The sequence below is a fragment of the Amblyomma mixtum genome, chromosome 1, assembly GCF_055824585.1.
Source record: "Amblyomma mixtum isolate Tamu chromosome 1, ASM5582458v1, whole genome shotgun sequence".
NCBI classification, from domain to species: Eukaryota; Metazoa; Arthropoda; class Arachnida; order Ixodida; family Ixodidae; genus Amblyomma; species Amblyomma mixtum.
Window position 1 is genome coordinate 109,258,435 of NC_143012.1, and position 19,961 is coordinate 109,278,395.

A 19,961-nucleotide genomic window follows, 5' to 3' on the forward strand; every position below is an offset into this window, starting at 1 on the left:
CGTGATGTTGTGATTTGTGTTTTTTCATGCCCCTCCTGCTTGGGCCAAAGCTGGCCTGCAGTATTTTGACATAAAAAATAAATGTCCTTTTAAGTTTCCGCATTTTCTTTGTAAAAGCCGTCAGTTGCGAATACCTGACGTGGGCCAGCGATATCCATACACCACGAGTGACTATCATTATTAAGGTTTTATTAGCAAGGCCTTATTTATGGCAACAAAATAATCAAGAGGAACGTGCAGCAGAGAGGACAGGGATAATGAAAATAAATTTATAACATTATTTCTTGTAGTCAATGCAGAAAAAGAACCGCTGAAAGAGAAACTTGAATAAACAGCGCGAACGTGGCCGGCTTGTGAACATTTAAGCCGGCCTTGAAACCTTGCAGCTCCCACCGCGGTATCATTTTTATCTCGCCAGCATGTCCGTAATCTTCATTTGCCTGCTCCTGCGTCCGACTGCCAGCGATGACCCTCTAGCGAGGTGGCTCCGGTCCCCCTGCGCCAAACAAACAAGTGAAAAGAGCGGTTTCGGCGCTCTCCAACGTCCTGGAGCACAGGAAAAGATTCCACTACAAGCGGGCCCTTCCTCACTGGAGGAAGTGAATTTCTGTCTATTCCCATAGGGGGAGCAATCTTTTTTTTTTTTTCCAAACTTTCAAACTTTATTTCAAAAATGTGCACATTCTTTAGAATGAGCCACAGGCCAAAAGCTATAGAAAATAGCTTGAAAATGCCTGTGGCTCATCTAAGAGCCATTACAACATAATAAATAAGATAAACGCATTCATACAACGGTGGCAGGTCGCATACGAGCACACTATAGAAAGAATTAATATTTACAATTGAACGGATTGCTACACAGAGATGTAGTTTGAAACTAGAAAAAAAACAATTAAAACTGAACAAGATGCATTTGAAAGTTACACACACTGCTGGGTTGATGACAAATGGGAAAAGGACACCGATAAATACAGAAACTACAATATATGATAAGAAGTTATGGAATATTATTTACAAAGTACACTTTTAAATCATGTGGTCGGAGGTTATACATGCTAAGCTGGTTAGATTCGTAGCTGTTTAGAACATTAGGTATAAGAAAATTAAGGGTTTGTTTACCATAGTTAGTTCTAGTGCGTGGAAGTGTCCATTTTGCAGTTGATCGGGTTTGAACATACTTTTCTATGGGCTTTAACATTGCGATATTAAGCAAAAAATTACATATTGATGGTGAAGAAAATTTGAGATAGTATAATAGGCGGTACTGAAAAAAAATATTTACACGAATTACTTCATACTTAATAAACAATTCAGCCGTATGGGCAGTAAAACTGGCACCTTCGATAATCCTAATAGCTTTCTTTTGGAGAATTAGAATTTTCTGTAGATTTGTTTTGGATGTGGTAGCCCAAACTATGTGGCAATAGTTAATGTGTGATTGGAATAGGGCATGATAAATCATGCCCTATTCCCCATTATTTCAGTCTTGCACCATGACAGTTGTCATTGGTATATAAACCCTGAGGAGGCGCTTGTTTTCTCGTGACGACATCTGGGACTTGGGCACGGGAGATGGCTGCGAAGGAAGGAATAGTCTCATTTCTGGTGGAAACCTCAACAGCGTCTGAGGGACGGGGTAAAATATGGAGGGAAAAAGGCGAGCCGGCTTAATCAGTACAATCACCATCAGCCTGACTACACACACAGGAAGAGCACTCACACTGGCCGCTATCTCCACTTAAACTCCCTTCACCCGGCCTCTCACAAGAGATCAGTGGTCGCCCCGCTTTTTCGTCGAGCAAACAGCATCTGCACAGAGCCAGAGGACGTGGAGGCCGACCGTCAAAGAGTTCGCAAGGACCTCTCCGAATGTGGCTACCCGTTGCCTTTCGTCAGCTTTGTGGAACGCAAACTGTTGCGACCCCCACGATCTGACAGCGGCCCAGCCGCCGAAAAACGTGCACCTGTGCCATATGTTCCCGGGATCAGCGAAACCTCGGCGCGCGTCCTGCGATCTCACGACGTTGATGTGTCGCACGTGACGGCGAAAAAGTTGCGGCAAGCTTTCGTCCACGTAAAAGACTGCCTGCCAAAGGAAAAGTATACCGTGCAGTGACTGTAACCGTGCGTATATGGGTGAAAGTGAAAACTTTGTTAAAAGGTTGAAACAACACCAGTATGATGTTGCAGACAAGAAAGCTTCGTCAAATGCACTTGCCGAACATTCTGAAAGCAGGCAGCATGACATAGATTAGAGCAACGCGCGAATTTTAAAAACAGGAAAGAATCTCCAAAGCCGTATATACCCAGAATCTTTACTCATTCAGACAACCGAACACACTCTTAATCGCTCTGAAGGGGCACTTCTAATTGCATATGCCCGCTGCCTAGGGCAAATTTTCAAGCTTAAATAGCTAGCCTTTTCAAGTCTGCACGTGTTTGCGAACAAGGCTCCCGTGTGGGAGCCGAAACGTCGTTTAAATGTTAATTTTTATTTTAGTCGGTGTTCTCTCTTCTTCATGTACACCCCCGACCAGACGGGCTTCCGTCCAACCCTCGACTTCAAGGTGGTAATAGTTTGTGGGAAGTCGCGCAATCGTTTTTTTTTTATGCGAAGCATATTACTAGAGGTACACTACAGCCCTTCGCCGTGGTTACACGCCGTGCACACCACGTGGTACAGTGACGTCACACCACGTGACACATGACATCACGACAGAGGAAGACGGGGGTCCACCTCGCGCCGTCGCTGTGGTTGCACGCCGTGTAGACCACGTGGTATGGTGACGTCACACCACGTGACACAATGACGTCACGACAGATCGCCGTCACGCGCTGGGAGAGGGAGAACGATGCCATCGTACAGACGCCGGAATGTCCTCGAGCGGCATTCCCGCGCATTTCGAACGCGCGTTCACACTCGGTGTAGGTGAAACGCTCGCTCCACCGGGCAGGCGGACGCGGCTTCCGTGGCAATCCAGGCGCTCACCCAAAGCGCGTCTCGGGGTTAGTCGACGTTCCGCTGTAGCCATGCCGTTGTCTTCCCCCACGACGAAGGCTTCTAGTGGTTGTATTAAAATGACCAAGTATTCAACCAAGGAAAGCCATGTATTACCAAGCCTAGCCATCAATATGCTTCGCATCTGACTAGGCTTAACCTTAGCTAAGCCTCAGCCATCTTTTTTTTTGTCTCAAAGGATGGTCTACCTAGGGAGACAACAAGCTACACTTTTAGAACGTAAGGCCTCCACACACCTGTGTGCCCTGACCGCCTCCTTCCTGAGTTGGTGCAGAACCGAAAGGGCCACTCGCCTCGTGCCCTCCTGCGCTGTCGTCGCTGGCCGCACTCCGAGGAGGGCGCTGCTCCAGTGCTGCCGGAGCTGCGAGACCTGCGAAGGCATTGGATCACGTTCAGACACTTCCGCTGGTCACTTAAACGCAATAAGACCTAGTTAGAAAAATTCTGAGGCTTCGGCAAGCGACTGCGCTCTGTGCTTCAGGTTATCTTAAGACCCATCCCGGATAGCCTAAGTTAGGCGAAGCGTTCAAACGGTGGATGTGCGCTCGTAGCCCCGATTGCTCCGAAACACAAGGAACAGCTGCCAACTTGAGCTCAGTGCTTGTGCTCCTAGTCGCACATAGAAGAACCTTAAATAGGCGATTACTATATGCAGCGAACATACCAGGCAGTCCACTGAAATTAAAGCAGAGACGCACCTTGAAATACACAGAACGCTTTTCATAAGGCTCAGTTCTCAACCGGGTAATGCCAGCATGAACCTATAGAAGCAGTTTGTTCTATAGGTGCTTTGGCTTGCTAGTCTTGCATGCAAGTTGACCAATCCCGGTATATTAAACTAATCCTCACACTCTCCTCAACAGAGCGTTGCGTTAACCGAAATGGACGCAGAAGAGAGAGAGGGTCCTCAGTCCAGCAACCCATGAGCTGGACTTAGGCTGAGCACCCAAATCCGAGCTGGACAACTGACCTCCCGATTCGCGTTCCGTGTAGCCTCAACACAGCCAGGGCATTTCCACGCGACGTCATATAGCGTGGGTGTTCGGTTACAGCAGGGACCCTGTTCTCTAAACGTGTTTGGATAAATTTCAGCCTATATGAGCAGGTTTGGAAATGTGAACACAATGACGAAAAGGGTGAGTTGGTGATACATACTTAAGGAAAATAGGGCAAAAAACGAGGATGGAAAGAAAGGAAACAACGTGACCAGCATTCGTTTGTCTGCAGGTGGTGTATCTCGTTACTTTGTCGTAGAAATTCGAGTCTGTCCTTGAAGACCCAGGTGCAGGCTGAGAGCACGGGCGAACTCTGGCATGGGCGATAACATGGGTATCTCGGCCATTTCGGTCTGATTTTTCATTCCCTGCTAAGCCCTCATGTCCAGGGACCTATATGATGACGTGGTAACTGCGTCACTCGGCGGATGGCGTGCCAGAATTTTAGCGGCTAGCTGGCTGATCGGGCCGCGTCTGAAACTCTGCAGGCTTCATGTGAGCCCCAAATTGTATTAAGAGAGAGGAGCGTTTGGAGGCGGCGGGCTACCCCAAACATGTTAATGTTTCAGTCGTTGAAAGCCTGCATTGCACAAATTTCTTGACGCGTGAGTGGCGAACAGAGATCGGACGAGAACGGAAAAAAGAAAAAGCAAGAAAGAAAAGGTTGCTGTGATCTCCTACGTGCATAAGGTTTCTCACAATCTAAGGAAAGTAGAGCGACGTTCTGGCGTGAAGCTGTTGTTTTCGTTAATGACTGCGACATTGCAACTAGCGTGGAAACACAAGGACAGCGACACAAGAAACCGACGGGACAGCACGCTTGTGTCGGTTTCTTGTGTCGCTATCCTTGTGTTTCCACGCTAGTTGCAATGTCGCAGTCATTAACGAATTCACACCAACTAGCCCAACTGTCTTCCATGATCATGCTGTTGTTTACGGTGCCAAAAAAGCTTTGAAGCGTGTGCAAAAAGAGCGTTCCCACGCGAAAGCGGAGACCGGTGTGCCCAATTAAACACAAAGAGGCATCTGTGCCCAGCATGCGGTCAACAAATTCCTCTCTCCTGTGGGTGGCACTACATAGGCCGAACCGGCATATGTTTCAATGCGCGTCCCAAAGAGCACAATCAGAAAGTGCCAGAGATGGCCATCTGGCTGCGCATTGTGAAAAAATGCGACGCGGAACCCCCTTGCCATCCCTGGTTCGACAAGGCGATAACTTTGTATCGACCTGGCAACAACATGCCAAGGAAAACCATGGAAGCTTTGGAGACAGCTAGGGTGGGGCATAAATGCGTCAGTAGGCCGTCTGTGGCACTATCGAGGAAAGAGCTTGACCTGGGAGGACTGGGAGACCCTGCTGCATTCGGAGGACCCGGCCGTGCAGACCATCGCCACCGGCCGTGCTGCCAGTGTTATGGACCTCAGGAACATAAACACTTGAGTGCAGTGGGGTCGTGCGGGGACCCTGGGGCGTGCCCCGAATTCCTTTGTAAATAAAGTTTTCTCTCTCTCTCTCTTGGCTTGGCTGTTTGTCACCAACTTTTACTTGGCTTGTGTTCTTTCTTCCTTCCCACTAATTCGGAAGGGTATAGTATACCGATGTTTCAGAGAGCGTGCACTTTCAGAAATTATTATAAATAAGATTTCTGGGGTAAACATACGGTTTTTGCGGCACAGTGTCACCAGTGTTGGCGGACACCAGCAAAGCGGTGTATTGTCTTAAGTAATGATTTGATTAACTAATTTTCAATAACTAATTATCAAAAATATGTTAACCAGCTTGATACAAAAGACGATTCACCAGTTTTCTGGTGCCCGCCCCACCAACACTGGCAATACTGCGCCACAAAAGCCATATTTGTGCCCCAAAGAGCCTATCTGTGCAAATTTTTGAGTGTGTTCGCTGAAACACCCGGTATGCTTCTTTCCGCAATAAGCGCTGTGTTGAATTAACACGTTTTGGCGGGCTAGTTGGTTAAGCACCTTGAATAAACAGCGCGAACGAGGACGAGCACAAAAGACAAGGAAACGGAAAACACAGCGCTGACTAACAACTGAGGACCGTTTATTGCTGATCATACAAGTATAGTACATTGATGTCGGCAGAGTGGATGCATTGCCCTTTTAACGCGACGCTTGTTGAGCAAAGGAAATTACGCAGTAATTCTCTGTCATCTCGGTGGACAGCCAAACCGCACCATACAGGAAGGGAGGAACGCCACCCCGGTTCAGCGCGATGCTTTGCCCTTTGAACCAAGGCTTTTTGAGGAAAGGAAATGGAGCAGTAATTCTCTGTCATCTCGGTGGACACCCGAACCCCACCCTGCTGGAAGGGAGGAACGCCACCACCCGTTCCGCGCGGCGCTTGTATGCCGGTCCTGTAGGAGGGCTTAGAGTGTCTCGTCAAATCTCGTACGGTGCTCGGATGCTCTCGTTTCAGTGCCCGGATGAGTGGAATTCAGTGCCCGGATGTTGGCTTTCGGTCTCGGCGTGACGTCAACACACTGTCGACAACGGGAGCTAAAAGCATTTCATGCTTAATAAAACCGAGTAGGAAACTGGTAGAGTTCCGGAATCGAACCCCGGTCTCCGGAGTGCGAGATGAGCATGCTAACCAGTCCGCAATGCCAGCTCGATGGTTTGGAATGAGCAAAGGCGCGTCTAGTGAATTCGGTGTCTTCGCTCACTCCCATCTTCCTTCCTTCCCGTTAGGGCGAGGTTTAGGTGTTCACCGAGATATGCGAGACAGATACATTTCCTTTCCTCAAAAACCAATTTACCGACGAGCACGGCGTAGAATCGAACGGGCGATGGCGTTCTGTGGACTCCCTTGCAGCATTGCAAGACGCTGTCGCGTTTCACACTCAGAGGCGAAGCCTAACATCTTAACTACGCTTCAGTGACACTAGCAGCAACATCGCGCTTAAGGCTTTCGCCTCACCGCACTTTAGGCCAACAATGTGCCCCGCTGAATTTTATGTAGTGCTTGGGACACTGATGTAACCTCAGCCTCTATTATGAAATTCAAGAAAGGGGATTCCTGGCTTGCTGTCCAAGGCTGAACAATGCAATGTTCAGTTTAGCAGGGATGAAATTGCTCACCAGTTATAGGCTTAGTTTCAATATTGTTTCCTATGGGTTTTTGTGCCCGAACTCGTGCCAATTCTGCCTTTTCCATACGAGCTTTTCCATTTTTGCAATTCTTGTTTTCAAAATGGTCACTTTCACCGTTGACCGTTTGTTTTTTAGGCTTTTACTCACGTTCTCCGTTGCTATGCATTTCGCCATCGCGTTTATATTCTGGCACTTTTCGCCCTTACACCGGTTGATTGTTGAATGACATCAGCCTTCTTTTCATCTGTCAGGCTCACTCATTGTTATTGATTTTTTCATATGAAGCGCACTGTGGTGAAGTTTTTAGGCTGCACCTTAGTGTCCAGCAGTTTCACACGATTAGTCAGCTGAGTTCTGACCTCAATTTTTACCTGCACATGTGCGAGTGACGAGGCGGTCCCGTGCCTTGGCACAGACACCGTTGTATTTTTCGTGAATAAACGGTTGGCGGTCTGCGCCCATGGTGCTTGGTGTGTTCTTTCGTTGCCTATGTCCTCGTCTCTTGCGACGTTTCTAGCCTTTCTTAACAGTCTTTTTGCCTGTTGTTCGTCCTCGCCTCTTTGAGCAATGTTTTCTAAACATGGCCCTTACCTGAGCGCCGTTGCCGTAGCTCTGCCATGGACAGCGGGCGGATGGGCACGTCTGCCACGCAGCCGCACCTGCGAGCCACGCCCAGAGAGGAGAACCTTCAGCCAAGTGCAATGCAATCTCATTTCCCGCAAACGCGGTTGAAACCACAGGTAAGGGAGTTTGACACTCGACAAACACCAAACACAGCATTCAGATGGCACAAATACTCCACGAACACAGCACAGGCGCGCACTAGAGCTAAGCGATAAATGGTTACGCTTGTCCCTGAAACGCAGTCATAGTACGACGATGTTTCGAGGCCTCGGAGTTTTGGGCACTACTGAGGCGTAAATAATTATGAAGTGCACTTAAGTCTCCTTACGTGCGGAAATGCTGTGCAAGGTCCGCTATCTGAATTTGCGTGCCAGGGCATGGCTCAGTGGCCGAGCTGCCGTCCGCTGCGTTACAACGCGCACGCCATGTGCTGGGCCAGCGGGGTATACTGCCAGGGGGTTTCAGTAGGTGACGCATGATGGCACTGCGACACGCCAGGCAGGAAGTAAATTTACCGCAAACGTACTTTTATTGCGAAAGCAATACTACGCCAGGTTTCAGCTCGTCGCGTAGCTCATGGTCGGCGGTAGCCACGTTTGAACTTGAACAGCATTGCTTCAACCGCGCTCCGCCAGATGGCAGCGCCGTCGGCGCGCCGCGGCGCTGCCATCTAGTAAAATGCTATATGAAGAACGCCTGAGGAAATTGGACGATAACAGGTTGGCAGCTAACGTATTTAAATATCTGTACAGAAAGAGCGTTGACTCACAGTGGCGGAAAAGAACTAGAAAACTAACCAGTAAGTATGCCGGTCATGAGGACAGAGAAAGAAAGAGCATTAAACGATAGGTTAAAAACGCGGCAGTTAAAAATTGGATGAATTCAATAGAAAAGAAATAGTGTAGAACTATATTGATACTGGAAAAGGCAGATCAGGAAAGAATTTTTCTATGATAACTCAAGAGGCAGTGCCCTACTTTTTGAAGCTAGGTCAGGGTGTCTTAGAACGAGCAGCTACAAAAAGAAATTTAACGAAGAAGATGACACATGTGCAGTGTGTGGTAGATCTGTGGAAACAATTGAACACCTCATAATCAAATGTGATGGTATCCATCCGGATGTCGATGCAGGCACAGTCACTCTTTCTGAGGCCCTAGGGTTTAAAGATAACAATGGTCATGTAAAAAAAATCCGCAGTGGAAGTTAGCAAAAAGCGATTGGAGGATTGGTGGCTGAAAAACAGAGATGTGGCATAAGGTTAAAATTGTACAAAACCGTAGGTAAAGATGATGGCGAGTCTTAATGAAAATTGCCAACACAGTAAACAAAAAAATAATAAAGAAAGAAAAGCTGAGCATGGTGGCAATTGTCACCACCCCGTTTCAAAGGGGGCGCTCCTATCCATCCATTCATCCACGGGGCAGCGGCGGCGAGCAGTTTGCTCTGGTAAAAAAGAACTGTGTCGAGGCTGGTAATCGAACTAGGGCCTTTAGCATTTGAAGCTGAGACGCTACCACTCCGCCACGAAGGCTTTTCTTTTCTTCAACATGGTATTTATTGCAGTGATATAATGCTCTATGTACATGAACTATATAGAAGCCATTATGTAAACAGTGTTAAACAATACATATTGAAGAAGAGCATGCACTAGAAAAGGGGCAATGCAGAGCACATCACTAATAGTGAGTGCCACTCCGGTTCGTACTCAGTCTGGGCATACACGTCTCTTAGATGAACAACCATTCGACTGAAGTGATCATTTGTAGACACAACAGGTTCACAGTGTCTGTCCATCATGCGGGTTTTCCAGAGGCTGTGCAGTCCAATCGGAAAGAACATGTCCAGGGGTTCATCAACAAATGACAGCACAGTGAGATAGCGAACAGAATGTGGAGTCAGATGAATTCTTTTTTTAAATGTGCGTTGCAGGATATCCCAGAAGAGTACTGCATCTTTGCAACTGATGAAACAATGCTCAATTGTTTCTGGTTCATCAAAAAGGCGGAAATTAACGGTAGACACAAAAATGCCCCTTTTCTCTAACCATGTTCTAACGGGCAACGTACTGGTGTGTAACTTAAAGAAAAAGATCTTTGTACACGGCGAGACTGGCATCCTACGTACTCTTTTGAGTACGTCATGCCCCGGTAAACCAAAATACAGAGAGCGGTACATGGGCGGAGGGAAGAGCATACTAATCAAATCCTTATACAACTTTTTTCCTCGACACTAAAAAAAGGAACTCAGGAGAAAAACGAAGAAGTAGGAAACGGACAGCCAAATACACCTCTTGCATTATGCCCCACAAACACGGACGGTCACAAACATGACGGTCACACAATGAGGTTGGGTAAAACATGAACTAAATTTGTTTGCAGGAATGAACGTACTATTGGGTGTGTAGTGTCACGGAAAAACATGAAACGTGACACTATCTGTCGGACATACAGGTGAACTAGACCAAGGCCGCCAGCGCTTACAGGCCGAAAAAGGTTATCACGCCTCATGGATTCAAAAGACAAATCCCACACAAAAGTAATGAAAACCCTGTGAAAACGCTGGATAGGAAGTCTTGCGCAATGAATAATTTGCAGTACATAATATATTTCAGTGGCGAGAAACAGATTACAGGCGGTCGCCCTGCCAAAAATTGAGAGGCCATGGGGGACAAACGTTTGAGCATAGCGCCGAAGAGTTGACACGCGGTCTTTCGAAGGCTCAGGGTTTGAGCATGAATAAAGGCTCATCTAGTGAATGCATGGGTCTCATAAATAGAATGAAATAAGTAAAAAATAAAAATAACAAAAGAGAAAGTAAAAAAATAACTGAAAAAAATAAAACATGCAATGAAGACAGTCAAATCTGCAAAATAAAAAAGCGCACCAGGAAACAATTTCGCCTTGCAGCGATGGCATTAGAATGTTATCGGTTGAGCAATTAGCCTAATTTCTAGTCAAACCCCATAAATAAAAAATACACCCAGTGGGAAATTGGTATCGAACCAGGGTATCGGGAGTGCGAGACGAGCACGCTAACCACTCCTCCACGCCAGCTCTTTTTTTTTCTTTCATGGTATTTATTTACATAGTCTTGTACAGAAAGGATATATATGCATTGCATATGTGTGTACACACACCCACAAAAAACATTTACAGAGAACCTAAGTATGCTCTACATGGCAGAGGACGCTACAGAAAGATTTTCTCCTAAATTCTTACAGTATGCGCGACCTTGTTGTGTCCCAACCTGACTCGAAACATTATGATATGATTATTCTCAATTGACTTCATAGCCTTTGGAAAACGCGCATGCAAGACCGCAACGTTGAACCTGTCGTTTCGCCCAGAATTCATTTTAGCCGATTGTTCCTGCAGGTAACCGACACTTACAATGAACTGGACTTTTTACCGGATTGGTTTCCTCTCCTGATGCGCTGTATATCCTCCACGCCAGCTCGATGGTTTGGAATGAACAAAGGCGCGTTTAGTGAATACGGTGTCTTCGTTCACTCCCATCTCCCTCCCTTTCCGTTACGGCGAGGTTCAGGTGACCAGGGAGATATGCGAGACAGACATTTCTTTCCTCAAAAACCAATTGAGTGACGAGCAAGGCATAGAACCGAACGGGCGATGGCGTTCTGTGGACCTGGCGGCATGGTAACGTGACCAAATATGGCGGCGCCCATGCTCCCACGCTGTTAAGCGCCTATAAATGCGCGCTTTCCTTGGCGTGAATGCTTCGCTATGCAGTCCTCTAAGGAGAAGCGACAACGACAGGAAGAAGCGAGAAAGTGACAACGTGCACAAGAGGCGCCATAACAGCGTGAAGAACGTCTTGCAAAGCGTCGTGCCAAGGATGCAGCTCGGCAACAACGTTCTACCTCGCAGAGTGGTTCCACGTCATCGGGCACCCATGAATATCAACACCTGACTGCTCAGGAACGCTGCAATGCTACCAGGCTAAGGCAACGCGTCGAAGATTCGCCAGAAGAACGCGCGCAAAGACTCGAAAAACAGCGGATTACCGAGGTTGCCATTGCCAACGCAGTTTACATGGTTTAAACAGAGCTAAACCTCTGCCAATTTTTTTTTTCACCATGGAGTGTCCTTTGCGCACTTCCATTCGGTTGGGTGTAGCGCGGTTGATAGTGATTTCTTAAATATTAAAGTTAGATATTTCGATCACTACTCGGCGTACCGGAGAAGAAATGAGTTCGGAATTCCATCAGCGCCAGGTAAAAGTGCTAACACACGTTCCTGAGTAATCGTGATGTCACCAATCGGCAGAATGTGGTCATAACGTTGGAAATGTCGATTGATAAAGTGGTCATGCGTAAACACCGAGCATAAGTACTGGTTGTGCGCCTGAGCAATATCTGCATTGTCAATGATAAAACTATCACCGATACAGAGTTTGTGTGCAACTTTCGTTTTCCGCGATAAGTGCTGCCAGAACTACCCCGGGGAAAAGATGACAAAAATTTTTAGCGTTATCTTCTGAAAATCTCCTGCTTTTTATTTTTTTAGCTAATAATAATAGATTAATAATAGTAGATAATAATAAATAATAATAGAATAGAATAATGGTAATAGATAATAATGCAAGGTGCGTTAATAACAGATTTAAGCTACCGCCTTGTCACAAGACTTACGGTCAAAGGCAATATGAGTACAATGATGCTCAGATATGGGATGAGATTCCCGATGAAATCAAAATCACAGATAAACATTAAAAACATTTTGTTGCGAAAGCAACACTACGCTAGTCGCTGAGCCATTGGGAACGGCAGCAACAGTGGCATGCGGATGCTTAATCCTTTCGTCGATCTTGTGCAGCTGATTGCCACTAAGCTGCTGATATCGACGCCACACCACAGACCTGGCCTGATGACGCAGCAGCACTTCCGCTGCTTCAGGCCTGCGATAGCGGTGGTCAACGACACCTTCGGATGAATACGAGAGACGACGCTGTGCATCGACGGGCCCTCCAGCTCTCAGGAAGTCGCAATAGCTCTCGCTGCCGCCGATCCAAAATCGAGAACGGTTATCACAGACTCTCGCCAGGCCTGTGAACATTATCTTGCAGGCGAAATATCCCCTCTTGCCTTCCAAATTCTAAGACGCGCTCCCGCCGATCCAAATCGCATAAAAGTGATCTGGGCTCCTGGCCACCAGGGTCTACGAGGCAATGAGGCCGCTGATGCGGCCGCCCGAGCGCTCACACACCGGGCTCCTCATCCTAACTCCCCTGGCTCAGAAGCTCATAAACCGCTTCTGCGGTTCCGCGAAATCCTAATTCATTATTGCGACAGCCACCGTTTCTACCCAGTACCTGCCAAGGGGCTGAGTAAGGCGGAGGAGCGAACTCTGCGGCGCCTGCAGACAGGAACTCTTGTCTGTCCTGCCATAGCAAAACACTTCGATCCGAACACAGATGGGCGCTGCCCGCACTGTGGAGAGATCTGCAATATCTTTCACATGGTGTGGGCATGTACTCAGAATCCTCACCTTCCCCCCTCCCCCACCCCCACCCGAGAGGCATGGGAGACTGCCCTCCTCAACTGCTCCACACTGGAGTCTCAAAGGGCTCTAGTAAAGCGGGCGCGAGACGGGGCCTCGTCGTGCGGTGTCCCGGACTAAGGATACCGACCATGCAGCAGGGTTATTTTTAACCCTCAAACTCTTTTTCCATATTAAAGTTTTTCACCACCACCACCCCAGATGGCGCCCATTCTGCGTAAAGCGAGGACTTCACTGGGCACGGCAGCAACAGCGGCATGCGGATGCTTAATCCTTTCGTCTGTCTTGTGCAGGTAAGAAGACGATGCGGGAAATGTCTTCGCTCAAATGATCCGTTTCTTCTTGTGCTGCCGTGCCCAACGCAGCTAGGTCCTTCACTGTGTGATCTGACAATGCACGTGGCGAAATTGCTGTTGTTGGCCGGGGGTATCGAGACGTACAAACCCCGGTCCAGATCATCTCGCTCAGATTTCCAAGCAGCGGGAGGCGATTGCCGGGGACATAAAAAGCATCAAAGAGGAACGACTAGCATCAATTGAAGCTAAATTGGAAAACATGGCTGCCCTTGACAGAAAAATATTGGACTGCATAGAGCAGGTCGCCAACATGGAAAAAGTCGTTGCCTCGCTTGAACTAAAACTGGATGGCTTGGAAAACCGATCGAGGCGGAGTAAACTTTTAGTATACGGCATTACAGAAGACCATGATGAAAACATTGAGTCCTTAGAACAGTTTTTTAAGGGAGACATTGCTAGAGATATTCTTAAAATTCAACCTGTCGCCATTGAACGCATACATAGGTTGGGAAAGCCTTCAGTGGAAAAAACCAGGCCTGTAATACTAAAACCTCTTGACTGTCCTGAAAGACCCTTGTGCTAAAAAACTGTAATAAACTCAAAGGTATTGAATATGCGATAAGTGAAGATTTCTCAGCCCGAGCACGTGACATCAGAAAAAAGTTGTGGACTAATGCGAAAGCAATGAATGATTCCATGGCAAAGCTTGCGCTAGTGTTCAATAAAATACGCATAAACGGTGGAATGTTCCAATGGGATCAAGAAACCAACTGCGGAGTACCCGTAAAGACACAGACAAAGGCGACAACTAACTCGTGCCCCGAGACAAACGCGAGTACAGGGAAAAAAACGAACATGGCAAGGCACCAAACCTACGACCTCGTCATCCCACAAAACGAAAGAAATAACTTCGTTAAAAGATTAAGTTGGGCTAGTTGTAGTGTCCAGTAAAGATAGTTGAAGTCAAGCGGGTGTCCTGTTTGTGTGTCTCTTGGTGTTGTGTCTGTTTCTTACCGCTAAGAATATGATTCCTTCAAGAAAGAAATGTAAATGCGCGAAGTATTCTCAATAAACTTGAGTCACTCAAATCTCTTCTTACCGCCCTCCTCGAACCTGACTTCATAGCGATTACAGAAACTTGGCTTACTGGTGAGTTGTTCTTACTAGAACGTTGCCTTCACGCCTCTGCAGTTTTTTTTTGCAATTTGTGTTATAACCGGGGAGGCGCCGCTCCCTTCCAGATACAGTGATGGAAGTGGAGGCTCATGGGCCTCCCTTGGAACCCGGTGGGTCGGCAGCGGCCGCCCAGAGGAAGCGTCTCTACCATCTTAGTGACGCAAGTAGCCAGGCCACCGAGGTGTACTCGGCGGCCAGTGAAGACTCTTCGACGGACGATGGGTTCGTAGCATTCCTCAGGAAGAAGGCCAAACGAAGACTGCGCCGACGTGAGGAGTCGTCCTCATCAAGCACGTCTACAGTCATCAAGACGCGAGGTTCCCCGACGCATACCATCTTGTTTGTGCCTTAAACGCCAACCGGAAACCTCAGCCACCTGAACAGGCAAGCTACGTCTATGTTCCTTGAGGGCCTCGTTCCTAGGGGGTTAAAGACGTGCGAAAACATTATCGCCATTGATGTCACGGAACGCAGCGCACTGCAAAGTCTGTCCGCCGTTAACAAACTCGGCGACATCAGCGTACGCTCCCATGTCCTCCAAGACAGCGGCAATACAGCAGGCGTCATTTACAACGTCGATATTTCCATCGCTGACGCTGATTTGCCTATTTTAATCAAGCCAGCGTCCAACAGTATCTCAATAATGGCAGTTCAGAGCCTTGGAAGATCTCAGTGCATCAAGCTCACATTCCAGGGTGACTGCATACCGTCGTATGTGAAAGTTGGGCATTTTCGCCACCCGGTTCGACCTTTCGTGCCCAAGCCACTGCAATGTAGAAAGTGCATGAAGATCGGACACGTGAGTGGCGTCTGCAAGAACAACATCGTGTGCTCTAGATGCTCTGAGTCACATTGCGGCGACGTTTGTTGCGCGATTACCCTCAAGTGTACCAACTGCCGTGGCAGTCACGATTCCCCCTCGAAAGACTGCCCACGCCTCAAGAATGAACGAGCAGTGTTGAAACAAATGGTTCGAGACCATTCCACGCACAGAAAGCCCGCTTCTAAGGTGCGACGACATCGTTCACGTCATAGAAGTTCCTCTAAGAAAGCCGTTATTTTTAACAGAGAGGCCTCTAGCACTGCTGCATCTTGTCCTCCTCCTCCGCCTGCCGTACTACACCAAGGGAGCCTGACAGTTGATGAGGCCGAACTTGCTGCGTCGGCCGTTACCTGGCCGTCACTCCCGAAACCTCCCACATCCACTGGGTCAGGAAAGTCAATGCCATCTCCAAGTTCAGCGCCTACTGTTGATCCGGAGAAAGGCCAAGAACTCAGCCATGGCCAACAAGTACAGGTTATGGCAATGCTGAAGTCCATCCTGAGTGCCAACCACGCTGTGCTGGCAGGCCTGCGCACGCAAGCGGCACAGAATGCGCTGCAAGTACTGGACGCGCTAACTCCAGTCCTAGCGGCGTTGCAGTAGCAGGAACAATGGCTCCCCCAGCATTAACATTTCAAAAGCAGCTGAGGCAAGCCTCTATTTTTCAATGGAATGCCCGCGGACTTCAGTCCCGAATATCAGATATTCGGCAATATGTTTACGCAAATAATTTCCCCATCCTTATCATTTGTGAGCCTAATGTGCCAAAGATATTGCGACTGTCAGGTTACGAGGTGTTTGCATCTCCCACGCACCGAGGGAACAGTAAAGTCATCATCTACATTCGGCGGGAACTTAAATATGTGCTTCATCCAGTTCCCCCTAGTAACGACAACCAATACGTTTGTCTAACAGTGAAGAGACGTAATCTCACGTTTACGCTTGTGGGTGCGTATATGTAGCCATCAAGTCGATTTCACGCCGCACGACTGAGTGACCTGATCGCGGTTCCACCCGGCCCTTGGATCGTCATGGGCGAATTAACGCTCACCACACCATGTGGGGAGGCGTTAGAATGAACACTAGGGGACGAAAACTTGTGTCCTTCGCTTCTGACCATGATCTTCAGTGTTTAAATGACGGCTCCCCAACTTTTATTCGAGGGACAACTTACAGCAGCTGCCTTGACTTGGCTTTCGTTACTCGATGCCTTATCAGCAACGTCTGGTGGTTTTCGGATATTGAAACCCGCAGCCGTGACCATATCCCTACATATCTCACCATTACTGGCCTTTCCACATGCACCTCTGCCACACGCATGCGACGCATCGATTGGTCAGTGTTTCAAGCACTTATGGAAGATGCTTCCACAGAAGGTTCATCCGCTAGTTTTGAAGGGAAAGTTAAGGTTAAGGAGGCCATGGAGAACGCGACACGGTTACTCACCCCATTAAAAAAGTACACGGAATTCGATATGGGGGGGGGGGGGGGGGCGGCCCCGTCAGGCATGTCTATTGCCTTTTGTCGCGTCCCCCAAGGCATTTCTGTAACGGAATGTCTTAAATAAAGAAAGAAAGAAAGAAAGAAAGAAAGAAAGAAAGAAAGAAAGAAAGAAAGAAAGAAAGAAAGAAAGAAAAGAAAAGAAAAGAAAAGAATTGCAGCGCCTGCAATCACTGCGACAGAGGGCAGAGCGTTGGTACCGACGCACAAAGTCGAGCCTTGACCTCAGAGATGCGAGGCGCATGCAAAAGAAAACTCAGCGCAGAATTCAAGCAGTCCAGGCACAGCGTTGGAGGTCATTCTGTGAAACGCTTGATCCACGGAAACCGTTGTCACGCATTTGGAATGTAGTTCGTGGCCTTCGAACATGCCCACACCAGCTGTACTCTTTCAAGTCTCTTGCACTCTTCCAACGACGTGGCGAGGTCGAGGTAGCTGAGGATTTCTGCGCTAGGGTAGCAGGACCATCTGCCCCATCTGCGACGCTGCATTGCAGCGATGTTCCCGCTTCTCGGGATTCTTGGATGGACCTTCCCTTCTCCGTGGAGGAACTTGACGCCGCGCTGGCTTGTTGCAGACGGTCATCATCGCCAGGACCGGAGAGTGTGCCATACACTGCACTTCCAAACCTTGGACAAGAAACTAGGCGTGTCCTTTTGGAGCATTACAACAAATCATGGAACGAGAGCACAGTTCCAGACGAATGGAAGTCCAGTCGTCTAGTTCCGCTCCTGAAACCAGGGAAATCGCCTCTTGACCTGACATCATACCGTCCAATTGCGCTGGCTAGTTGTGTTGGCAAAGTACTGGAAAGGATGGTACTTACACGTATTGAGTGGTACCTGGAGCGCTACCGCATATATCCGGATATAATGTCCGGGTTTCGACGTGGACGCTCTTCAATTGACAACGTGGTCGACCTAGTGTCATCCGTCCAGCGCCAAAAACATTTGAAGCGCTTGACCGCGGCATTGTTCCTGGATGTAAAGGGCGCATACGACCATGTAACTCACCAGGCTATTTTGGACGCTCTGGAAGCTGCCGAGCTTGGTGGTCGCGTATTCTGCTGGATACGTAGTTATTTATCCAACAGATCTCTTTTTGTGCAGACAGAGGAAGGCCCAACTCTTCTCGTTTCCCTTCTCGTGGAGTCCCGCAGGGTGGAGTGCTCAGCCCAACGCTGTTCAACCTTACACTTGTCGGGCTTGTCGATATACTACCGCAGTCGGCGCAACTCTCAATATATGCGGATGACATCTCTATCTGGGCATCTGGAGTTACGCGCCCACAAGTTCGGGCGTGACTTCAAAAGGCGTCAAGTATTCTTGCGGCCTACCTTCACCAGCAATACCTACAGATTTCAACCGTAAAGTGCTCGCTGGTTGCCTTTACACGAAAGAACATTCACTGCTAAAGAGTACAGTTCTATCACCATGAAATGGATATTCTCCCCGTGGTATCAGCATGGTGTACTAGTGAAGACTAGAAGACGGCTGTGGTCAAACGGTACACAATGCCGGAGATAAACATAATCCATGTAACCATTGACCCATATCTTTAGATCAATAGCATGCAAAGTAATGGTACATATATATACATATCTTGTTCATTTTCTGAAGGATAAAATTTTTTTCGCTATAACAGAGCATGGCTTCCGAAAGTTTTCCTCTCGCGACATTCAACTGCTTTTTGCTATTCCTTGACTTTCTTAAAGCCTTGGATAAAGTTAACTTACTGCTATCACATAAACTATGTGTGCTGTATATTGACCCTGGCGCTCTTAACTGGACTCATGTATTTCCTTCTTCTCGTGTTGAATCTGTCAGCTTGAGGACGCTGATTCCTCGGCTGCACCGCTTGGTTCTGGAGTTCTTCAAGGATGACTACTTGGCCCCCTTAGCTTTTCTGTATCCTCTATATTGCAGTGAATTGCCGTTCCCCTTCTGGGATTTAATCTGTATCCTTAGAGTAAAATAAATAAATAAATAACTATCGCCAAGGAGCACGCTCGGAGAAGTGGGGAGGGGAAGAGAAAGGGTGCTCACTGTCCCCCGCTCCCCCGGCAGACTGAAAACTTGGCGCGTATGCTAACTAGTACATAAATTCAAAACCAGCAAGGCGCTCTTTCTCCACAAAAAGGCGAGCAAGTTAAATAAAATAACAGAGTAATTGAGACTCTTACTCATCAGAGGCTAGGTAAGTTTCTTTTTTTTCAAACTTCGTTCAGCTCTGCCAGATGCCATTGGGTTACTGCGTGGCGTATTCTACTAGTCTGGCTTCACTCATGCATTGAACTTTGTGGAAAGCATGCTGGCTCTACTCTTATTGGTTTCACAGAAGTCTCTGACGAGGCAGTCAGTCTCAGCAAGCGTGAAAGCAGGGCGAGAAGCCTCGTCGCTCACGTGGGGCGCTCCGCCGGGCTTCGCGTGGGCAGCCGGCGAATCCATGCAGCCAGCGCCGGCAGCTCCTCTTCCTCCGCCACGCTGGCCGCTGCGCGGGCGAGGCTGACGGTGCACATCTGGCAGGCCAGCTCCGCAGCCAACCGCGAACGCCGATGCTTCAGGGCCTCCTGCGAGCCGCACTGCTGCTGTACTTCGATTGAGTTTTTAGAGCCAAAAAGGTTGGTTTGGTTTTGTGGGGTTTAACGTCCCAAAGCGACTAAGGCTATGAGAGACGCCGTAGTGAAGGGCTCCGGAAATTTCGACCACCTGGGGTTCTTTAACGTGCACTGACATCGCACGGTACACGGGCCTCTAGAATTTCTCCTCCAAAGAAATTCTAGCCGCCGCGGCCGGGATCGAACCCGCGTCTTTTGGGTCAGCAGCCGAGCACCATAGCCACTGAGCCACCGCGGCGGCAGAGCCAAAAAGGACAGACCAGGATACACGAAAAGAG

The 19,961-nt window shown here is 48.1% G+C and overlaps 1 protein-coding gene across 1 annotated transcript in view; it reads right to left on the reverse strand.

Annotated features, from left to right (window-relative positions):
- Positions 1 to 247: 247 nt before the first annotated feature.
- Positions 248 to 19,961, reverse strand: part of LOC149367502 (WD repeat and HMG-box DNA-binding protein 1-like) — a 248,311-nt gene continuing 228,597 nt past the window's right edge. Inside the window, exons 9-12 of the mRNA XM_089555875.1 lie at positions 19,469 to 19,635; positions 7,720 to 7,787; positions 3,256 to 3,389; positions 248 to 496 (exon numbers count right to left, since the gene is read on the reverse strand). Of these exons, the coding sequence (XP_089412001.1) occupies positions 407 to 496; positions 3,256 to 3,389; positions 7,720 to 7,787; positions 19,469 to 19,635 (459 nt within the window). The 3' untranslated portion in view covers positions 248 to 406. The remainder of the gene's footprint in view (positions 497 to 3,255; positions 3,390 to 7,719; positions 7,788 to 19,468; positions 19,636 to 19,961) is intronic.